Source organism: Orussus abietinus, unplaced genomic scaffold (genome assembly GCF_000612105.2).
Source record: "Orussus abietinus isolate OABI.00-Male unplaced genomic scaffold, Oabi_2.0 scaffold5, whole genome shotgun sequence".
Lineage (NCBI taxonomy): Eukaryota > Metazoa > Arthropoda > Insecta > Hymenoptera > Orussidae > Orussus > Orussus abietinus.
This window is the reverse complement of record NW_019394929.1, coordinates 1,964,921-1,974,927: the sequence shown is the minus strand read 5'-3', so window position 1 is coordinate 1,974,927 and position 10,007 is coordinate 1,964,921. Positions and strand designations below refer to the sequence as shown.

At 53.2% G+C, this 10,007-nt stretch overlaps 1 protein-coding gene across 1 annotated transcript; it reads left to right on the top strand.

Moving 5' to 3' along the window:
- Positions 1-337: 337 nt before the first annotated feature.
- LOC105701120 (sodium- and chloride-dependent GABA transporter 2) lies at positions 338-7,827 on the top strand. Its single transcript, XM_012427564.1, has 10 exons — positions 338-390; positions 1,645-1,807; positions 2,931-3,209; positions 3,277-3,484; positions 3,553-3,746; positions 3,807-3,987; positions 4,112-4,349; positions 5,287-5,625; positions 7,172-7,324; positions 7,705-7,827. The coding sequence occupies exons 1-10, from the start codon at positions 361-363 to the stop codon at positions 7,825-7,827; spliced, it is 1,908 nt and encodes a 635-aa protein (XP_012282987.1). The 5' UTR covers positions 338-360.
- The last annotated feature ends 2,180 nt before the right edge of the window (positions 7,828-10,007 follow it).

Sequence of the window (10,007 nt, the reverse complement as noted above, 5' to 3'; positions counted from 1 at the left end):
CGAGCATCTTTCACCCGGGTCTTCGGTGAATTCGAGACTCCTGGTTTCTTCACATATTCTCCCTGCAAGAAACGAGGGAATGGAACGAGAAGAACGGAAAAGGCGGACTCGATATAAATCAATTGTCGGGATTAGAAGTGCTTCGTAAAATATGTCGTACGGTGATAAATGATAATGGCCAGCGCGCGTTGAAGTAGACGTCGAAATACGTCCTCCGATGATAATGCCCGGTTAGTATACCGACAGTCTTATCACCAGCTGCAGTTTCGTTACAGCCGCGATGCGGTAAGCGAGGTGTCTTCGAGGAGGAATTTTTAAAAAGTTTCCATTGGTGTCCTGGGTTAAACATTTCCGCTCCAAATGATCGAGGAAAATGGGAGGCCGTCCAGGGTTAGTACACCTCATCGTCCTTGCAAGTCCGCTAATCGCGGGGCTTTTCGCAGGAAAAATTCACTTTTTCAAATAAATATTGCATCCAGGAAGAAACTCACCAAGGAGGCAAAAAGCATTTCAATATTTCATCCTCCACCGCGGCCGCGCTTCATCCGTGTTTACGAGGGCAAAGACGAATCCGCGAAGTTTAATAAGTCGGAATTAAATGCCTCGCCGGAAAAAGCACACGCGTCGGAGCAAAGGGGCATGTTCTCGGCCGAGGAAATTAGAGTGTAACCAGTATTTATACCTTCGGGCTTCTTTTTTGACGCCCGTGGGAGTAGCTGTAATGAAACTAGTTAAAAATCTCCCGGCGGTCGCGTTACTCCTGGTTAGGATGCCGTGGCGTTCTCGATAGTCCCGCGATTCATAAACCAGCCTGCAACGACGGTCGGCATCTTTTCTTCCATCATTTATTTACACCTCGTTATTCCCTTTTTAAATTTCTCCCAAGACAAGATCCGATTTCATCCCAAATTAGGCGAAGATAGGCCGACGTAGGTGGGCGCGATTAGCAGTTGGGCCGCGATAGGAAATCCGACGAGGTGACGGGGTCGATTTCGGGGTAGAATTTGAGATCGAACTCTGGAAAACGACGAGGATTTCGATAGGGCGACAATTTGGCGATTGGTGAGGTCGACTGTCCGGGAAAAAGTGGCGTGGCTCATCTCGCCGGTTCGGAGCGGCGTGCCTCGCGGTTTGCGATCCGAGAGGATTAAATTGACAGCGTTGGCATTGTCGGGGAGGGATGCCGTGTCCCTTGACACTAGTTCACCGTAATCCAATTGTTGGTTACCGCAAATCCTGGAGCGGGCCGCGTATCGCCGCTTTTCCGACGTGGCCCGTCACCTGTCCTCCTTGGGTTGGCGCGTCGGCCCGTTAATCGGCTCCCCTGCTTCCTCCGCTGTTAAGCCCTCTGCTCATCGGTGTTAATTCTCGTCCAAGCCCGGGTCCCGGTATCTAAATTCGAAGAAAAACCCTCTCCGTCGCCTAGAAAATCCAATAGCACTCCATCAGTCAGGGTCCTCCCAGAAAATTCAATTACCACGTCGCATAATTTCCCGGCATACACACGGTCCCTGGGACTTCATTAATTTCCTGTGAGCGCGGATCAAGGTTGGGAATAATTAGTCAAAGGTTGGATAATAATCCCGAGGGTGGCATCCAGGGGTTCGAGTGCATCGTTATCACCGAGTGACCCTTTAATCGCAGGCCAAGAAGATCTCCATCGGCGCCGGAGGGTTCCTGGTCGAAATTCCGTCGGAGAGGGTCGGCTGGGCCAACCCCCTGGAGTTCGTTCTCTCCTGCATCGGATATGCCGTCGGTATCGGGAACGTTTGGCGTTTCCCTTACCTTTTGTACCGCAACGGTGGAGGTACGTATCTCAGAGCTCGCAACGAGTTCTCCTTCCGAGACATCGGGGAGCGAGTCCGGGGAGACGATACTCGTCGCTTCCTTATTCCCTCCTACGGAGCGCGACAGGGCGCGACAGGACGACGGAGCGCGACAGAGCGCGACGGAGCGACGCGACGCTCGGTCTGCTCTCAGCCGTGAAACGCGATATCATCCATATTTTATTACTCCATATTCGAGTCCTATCTAATACCGGTTGTTGGTCTCTGTTTAAACGGCTTCCTTCGCGAGTCTCCCGGGAGTCCCGCTCGATACGACTTACGCCTTCGGTTGCGGCTTCGAGACCCCGAATATGCCGTTCGAGGGAGAACCTCCGGAATCATCCAAAAAGTATTTACCTCCGCGACGAGACGGCGGGAAGATGGAGGAAAGCGGGAAAAATTCACCCCGGAGGGCTCCTTCCGGAAATCAAACCCAGGGAGAAATTTTTCCTCCCAGGATCGACGTCGCCTCCGTAACAGCGGGTTAGAAATAACCAGGGATTACCGTCGAAAATCATTTCCGGCCGAATCGAAACAACGAGAGCCGGATGTGCGGTATCGAGCCATCTCCCACGCCGAGGACGTGACGCTGTAATATACGCTTAATGCGAGACATAATGCGTGTAATGTAGGTATAATGTTGTACATTAACCGTAATGTTGCATGAAGCGGTGTAACGTTGCACATTAAACGGACGTTGCGGCGTGGCGGGCGCATTGAGACGTGGCTCAATCGATCGGTATTCGGTATGGACAAGTTTCGGGACGAGCCGAGCTCTCCCGGGGGGCTTTTTCTATATGCCACTTGGGATTCCTGACATTTGATACAGAATTTATCGAAATCAACCCCAGACTTCACCGGCCGCCGTCCTTACCGGGAACTCCTCGTGATCCTGACTTCGGTTGCGGCTTCGCTAAATCCCGTTTGAGTGGCCAAGCCGACTGGGTAGTCATTCCTTATTCATTACTCCGAAATGTCCAACCAGCTCACGTTAGTACCCGGCTCTGTGGGCTTATTGAGCGAGTGGCAGTATCGCGATATCAATGACGGTCCCAAGGGAGAGCCGATCGCCGTAGGAAGTCCTGACATAAGTTGATCTCCCAGGTGCCTTCCTGGTTCCCTTCGTGGCGATGCTGTTCACGATGGGATTGCCCATATTCTTCCTGGAGCTCGCTATCGGGCAATATTCCGGGCTGGGGCCGACGGAGGCCTTCGCCAGGATGGCCCCGGCGTTCCATGGACTGGGCTATTGTACCGTGGTCGTGATTACCTTGGTCACCATATACTACATGATAATCGTCTCCTGGACCATCTTCTACACCTTCGCGTCCTTCTCGTCGGAGCTGGCCTGGGCTCGCTGCAACAACGATTTTAATTCCAAGGGTAGCGAACCTGCGACATACCCTGGCTTAATCTTGGTCCGGCTTGATAACACCGGTCCCTTTTGCAGACTGCTACAGCGGCCTCGAGGAGATGGAGTGCCAGAAGGTGGACTCTGAGACGATATTCTACAACAGGACCTGCATGGCTGTCGCGACGGTCTGCTCCAATTTCGGCTTTGCCGATGGAGGGAACGGAACGTACTGCTTCAACGGCACCACCGCCACGGACATCAGGTCGCTCTACACCAGGGTTCTGTCCTCCGAGGAGTACTTCAGGTACCGAATGCGCCGTATGGTAAAAATAAAAAGGAGGAGTCGATGTAACCCTGAGTCGCGTCGATCAGCGACTACGTCCTGGGGATCCGTGGAGCCACCTGGGAGAACTTCGGCGGCATCAGATGGGAACTCCTGGGGTGCCTCACCCTCGCCTGGCTGATCTGTTTCGTATGCCTCATGGGTGGAGTGCAGTATATCGGGAAGGTCGTTTACTTCACCGCTCTCTTCCCCTACGTCGTTCTCCTGGCGCTGCTGATAAGAGGTGAGGGTCCAGGTGGAGCACCTTCTTCATCTCCTTTCGCCTCTTCTCCTCCTGCCGCAGGTGTCACCTTGGACGGCGCCGCCGAGGGCATCACCTGGTACATCAGCCCCAAGTGGTCCACCCTGAAGAACGTCAACGTCTGGGCTGACGCGGCCTCCCAGATATTTTATTCCCTGGGCATTGGCTGCGGATCTCTGGTCACTCTGGCCAGCTACAGCTCCTTCACGAACAACTGTCACAGGTGAGGAATGGATATTCCCATTCAGCGAACCCCATCGAAAGGCGTCGCGCGTTTTTCTAATTCAATCCGATAAAGCTCCGGCGAACGACTCGAATCGAGCTGAAGGCGCTCCTCTGTCCTCCAGAGACGCGATCTTCGTCACTATCGCGAATCTATTCACCTCCATTTTCGCCGGCTTCGCGATATTCTCCATCCTGGGCTTCCTGGCGCGGCAGATGAATCTGCCCATCGAGGAGGTGGTCCAGAGCGGCACCGGGTTGGCGTTCATCGCGTATCCGGAGGCTGTGGTGCGGATGCCGCTGCCGAATCTCTGGGCAGTACTCTTCTTCTTCATGCTCTTCATCCTCGGCATCGGCAGTCAGGTGAGGGGCGTTCTTCATAATCGTTCCGTGATAATTTCCCCAGGTCGAATTTGCCCTCGATGAAGTATTAAATAAATTCATACATCGCTTGGTGAGGTGAAGGATGATCCTCACCTGGACCAGGTTCTCGCGTCTCTTCTCGACGGTGCTCGCCGAAAGATTCGGTGGAGGTTCAAGGACGAGGGTGGGTGTACTCGAGCCCTAAATAAATCGCTCTCTGATCGTTCATCCGCCGTGAAATCCTGGCTTTAAGATCCCGCGTCACGTTCCGGGCGCCTTAAGGGCGATGCTTTCACGTCGTCCGAGCCTTTACTTAGGATTACACGGGGAAAGAGTTATCGTCCCTCGTCTCATCTCGCGAGCTCGCGAAGAGCACCGGGATCCGTTCGCCCCCGGTTTCGCCGCTTTTTCGCCGCCGGTTTCGCAACTTACCCCGCACCTTTGCACCCGGGGCTACATATAACCGAGTAACGCGCCGTAACGCGGAGACCCGACCCGGAGAAACGGGGCTCCCTTCTTCCGGTTTCTCGCGTCAAACTTTCCGGGGGGTGCAGGCGATAAACACCGACATACCGTGCCGGACGTACACCCGGAGTTGCGAAAACACGATCCCCGGTAATACCGAGCCGGGCGTTACTTCTTATTACCGAATCCCGAGCGTAGACGATGCACCACGTCGGCACATTTTCCGGGGAAACTCGGGAAATTTTCCGATGATAACCAGCCCACGGAACATGCCGGCTCATTGTCTAGAATTACCGAGCAAGACTTCGGCCGGCCCTTCGATTTTTCCCTCGAACTTTCCGACGACCTGGACGACGGCATTATTTCACATTGCCGAATCTGGACGGCGCGCCAGGTCTGCAGTTTCCGGGCGGAATTGCATTTTTTGACGACCAATTATTAATAATTATGGGTTCTGACGGTGGGGTCGAAGTTCGCAGGGGTGCAGGCGATCAACACGGCTGTTCTGGACGTGTATCCCAAGCTGAGGAAGCACGAGGCCCTGGTAATTCTGGGGATATGCTCGTCCTGCTGGCTCCTAGGCTTGCCCATGGTGTTCGACGGCGGCATTTACCTGTTCACTCTGATGGACTGGAATACTGCTTCCTGGGCCATACTATTGATCGGCATTGCCGAGGTGGTCCTGGCTTCCTGGTCCTACGGATGCAACAAATTCCTCGGCAACATAGCGGAAATGCAAATCAAGTTTGGATGTTTACTCCACGGTTACTGGTGGCTCTGCTGGGTGGTGCTCGCCCCCGCCACCGCAGCGGTCAGTACTTTGCTTATACCGGCCCCTTTGTGGGGATTATCCTTAAAAAGCGGCCATATCCCCGCGGCATCCTCTAATAGAGGATAGTTGGAATTCTTTTTGCCCAACGACCGGTGGTTGCGTGCTCTGGGCCGGCTTATTGGGCTCCAGGATCGATTTAGACCGGGAAAGCTGCAGGGGATCCTCGAGGAACAGGGTTCGCAAAATTTCCCTCTATCTCCCAGTCGCTCCAAGACCTGACCCAATTGTCGCGTCGCGAGCTAGGCGATCTAAAATTTAAGGATCACAATTTTGATCCATTTTCTATGGGGCCAAAAACACGAGATATAAATATCGGGGAAGATCTCGATTCCGGGTAAGTCCGTCTCCCTTAATTGGGCACGACGACCCTCAAAGTGTTAATAAAGGACCTCGGCGACAATGTGCAGCCTTGAATGCTCTCGGAATAAGGGGTGGCTCGCCGTGGCGGCAACGTTTCCGGTTGCTTCGTCGATAATAATTCTCCCCTTCGGAAGGCTCGGTGTGAGTGTGGAGCCATGCCTCTCTTTGCAAACAGCGCATTAGTAGTCCGTTACACGCGTTTTGGGCTAAGTGACTGAGTCACGTCGGGGCAAGTTAGAGCGTAAAACTTAGTTTAACAATGCGTTTAACATACGTCGGGTCGGGCTGCACTTAGTTTGGCGCGGATCATATAAAGCCAATTCACAGGAGACGGGTACATGATGCCGTTATAGCGGAGCCAAGCCCCGAACTTCTGTCTCCGTCGACGGATCACCTTCAAAGCTCCCCGAAAAGCCCGGTTTCGGAGGACCAAGGTGTCAAAAGTGTCGCTAAATTCCGTCAAGTCAAGGGACTCGAGGGCGTCGCGCCGCTCCTCCGAGCTGATTAAAAAGGAAACGGGGCAACTTTTGTGGCTCGACTGCGGGGGTCTTATTACAGAGAATGCTCGCTTATTATACCTTTTCCGTGTGTACCTCGAAGGTTCGAGGGTGTGCTTCCCTAAGGCTCTCGGCGACGCGCCTACCTTCGCGCTAACGAGAGAGCAGCTCGCGCTTCCTGCCCAGAAAGATTGCTCCTTACGAGCCTTTATTTCGTTCCTCCATTTTGCCGCGTCCGCCCTGCCTTCTCTCATTTACTAATGGCGAGTAATTCTCGGATAAGTCGCGCCTCAATGGCACTTCCAGGCGCATTGACTTCGAGGACATTGTCGACCGGTCGAACCGTTCCTGGCAGTCCGATTGACCGAAAGAAACGGACTCCCTGGGAACGAGTCCCCTCTCAATTAAGCCTAGACGGACTCTTTAACTCGCCGGGATAATTCCATTTGCGCGGATTAACGGCCCGATAATCCAGTAATTCGCGCCCGAACTCGCGAGATGCGCGACCGAGCCACCTCGTTAAAATTCCAAGGGTCGAGTTCCACCGTGTTCCACTTAGGGAGAGAGCAATAAGAGATTCTTCCCCGGACGCGACATTCGTCTCCATCCACCGGCGAATGCACTTGACGGCGGCGTGACCCGATGCACCCCTCCTTGTCTGCCCCCAGGCCATCTTCGTGTACCAAATGTACCATTACGAGGCGGCGGCTTATCCAGGGTACGAGTTCCCCTGGTGGGCCGACGGAATCGGGACGTTAATCGGGCTATCCACCCTGGCCCCGCTGCCGGCGTTCCTGGCATATCGACTCTGGAAAGGACCGGTAAGTCTTATATCGCACCCTAAAATAACGACTTTTAACACCCGACTTATCTACCCTCACCGACCACTCGTGCAACTAGTACCATCCGGAGCATAAATCATCCCTTCGTGCGCTTCCTGGAGGGCCTCTTTCACGCTGGAAAATCGAGATCCCGACGATCGCATCCAGAAATTTTTTTTTTTGCGAAAGAAAGGACGTTAGATCCACTTAGGACGAGCCTAACCCGAGGGAGGAATCGCTTAGAGTACCTTTTTGAGAGGAAGTTCTCGAGGTGCGAAGCCTCTTCAGGGTTCGACCGTCCGTGGAGGGTCCATTATTAATGCCATTTTTTCTTTGAAGGAGTTATCAGCGTAGTTCTTGATAAGGGGCTTGATTTTCAGAGAGACTGGAGCCTGCTGAGGCCCACTATAACGTGGGGCCCCGTGGAGAAGACCTCGGAGAAGATCCCGGAGAACGGCGGTCCATCAGCGCCGGAGGCTGCGACCTGCGGCAGCGCCACTTAACCGGAAACCCCGCTCTCCGTTTCCGCGTCTTCCGGAAGACTCGAGGCTCCTCTCTCTCTCTCTCTCTCCTCGAGTCCACGGAATTATCGATTGAATTAGGACCTGCGAGTTTGGGCGAGGGTCCTCGCCTCCACGGCGTTGCACCTAGGAGTGCGCCGAGAGCAGCGCAAGGTAACTCGATGATGCACCGGCGGTGCATCAGTCGGCGATTTTTGCAGCGGCGAGCTTTGCCACAACGGAGTTCACAGGAGCCGCCAAGACCGGGGGAAAGCATAACCAAGTCCTGGAATGCGGTTGTTCGGTCTCCGATGTGCCGGAAATTCCCCGGGGAGTTTCTGGAGCGCGAAAATTCTGGCCGGCTCGTCCGTGCCAATAACGCCGGGACTTCCGGTCAGCCGCTCGCCGCGAGGATTCGCACTCTAACATTCAATTATCCAGTTCATGCATTTTTATGCGTTACCCGCTAACTCGGTTGATCTATGCGATAGCGCATCCGCGGATGCGCCGGTGTGGCCTATACAAAATTCAGGAAATCCGCGAGCGTGGTCGCGGAAGACGCCGCGATTTGTTGCCCGGTAATGTGGCCCCGGCTTCGCGGTTGGGGAGCGAACTTACGCCGGTGCTGATAACTTATCTCGCGCTACCGAAAGTAACTTCGATAATTCGAGTTGGTGGAGTTCCCTGCACGACGAGTACTCCCGCTAATAAGTCTCGCATGCGGATGGCTGTTGCGTGTATCCACGTCCGGGAAAGACGTTCTTGACGAGCGAGAATTAGAAAACGAATTCGCGTGGCTCGTATCTTCGAATAAGTCGGGCATGACTCTTTCGTCGAGTTCTTGGGCTCCGGGCACGAAATGCCGGAGCGTCCATTTTTTATTTCTACAATTTTTTCTCCGGACTCACTAATTGCTCGGATTTTCTTTTTTGCAGAGGCGTGTTCGATTTCCCGATTTCGAGGGAATTACGAGGAATTCAGGGGAATTCTGCAGATTCCATTCAATTCGCGAACGCGTAAGCCCGTCATGAAACGATGGGGTAATGCGCCCCCCTCGTTTACATAGGGCGGCTAAAAATCTGTGTAACTTAGGAAGTTGCCCGGAGAAATCTCGGGATTCTCCGTAATGAAGTCAGACGGGACCATTAGTCGGTAATTGTCATTAATTCCCTCGTTTACTTGCACGTTCTTAATAACTCCGCCTCATTAATCGTCCAGGTTGGACGTTACTCGGGGCTAAGTGACACAAGAAAGCGAGTAATGCTCTATGACATTAATTGCCATTTTCGCGGGGAATTATTTTCCCCGGGGCCGAAAATACGCTTTACATGGAGACCCGCAATGAATGTACATCTTCAATAGAGCCGTTTGTTCAAATAATCCTCCCTAGCCACTGAAACTCTATACATATATTTTTCAATATAATTTCTCGCCGATGGACGAACAACGAATTTGCGAATATATGTACTCCATCCTAGTATGTAATGTATACGCACTCCCGTATTTTTATTTCCCTCTCTCGCATTATGGCACATTTTTTTTTCTCATAAAGCGGCGTATCCACGCTATCGAGGAGGATAGTAGAGATCGAGTTTTACGAGTCGAACGCGTCGCTACATTTCGGGCACCCATGTATCGACTTACTGCTCCTCCGTTTAATATGTTAATACCGCTTTAGTCACTCCACTCGAGATACTACACTTGACGCAAGTTTATCAAAGCATTATATTCAGCAACACGAATATAAACTAAGCACATCCTTGCGATGCTCTCGGCGTCTTAGCCCGAGCAAACAGTCGAGGAGACAAGAAGGGACGGGGATAGGAGGCGTTCCAGTTTAACAGAAACCCATCTCTCGAGCTTTTCCGCTTTCAGGGGAGCCAGATAGCATATCTTTGGACCAGCGTTTCGATTCCGCGCGTCCCCGCCCGAGAAAGAAAACGCGCGACTCGTTCCTTTCAAAGATATCGAAATCCGAAATTCCCCGGCCCTCGCGCGGCAGGTGAGAAAGTCCCGTCCTTTCAGGACGGCCTTTTCCGACGTTTTCGGGGAAAGTTCCCGAAGAAGACCGAATCGTTAAAACCGGAGCCGGTCCTTTCATCGGCCGCAGGTTCAGGGCAGGCCATCCGAGGCATAATGCGTCCTAATGAAAAGACGAATTCCTGCAGACCGGGGAGAGAAAG

Coding starts and splice junctions, on each gene's coding strand:
- LOC105701120 (XM_012427564.1), top strand. CDS start 361: ATGATCGAGGAAAATGGGAGGCCGTCCAGG. Junction 391..1,644: donor AAAATGGGAGGCCGTCCAGG/GTTAGTACACCT, acceptor CTTTAATCGCAG/GCCAAGAAGATCTCCATCGG. Junction 1,808..2,930: donor TTTGTACCGCAACGGTGGAG/GTACGTATCTCA, acceptor TTGATCTCCCAG/GTGCCTTCCTGGTTCCCTTC.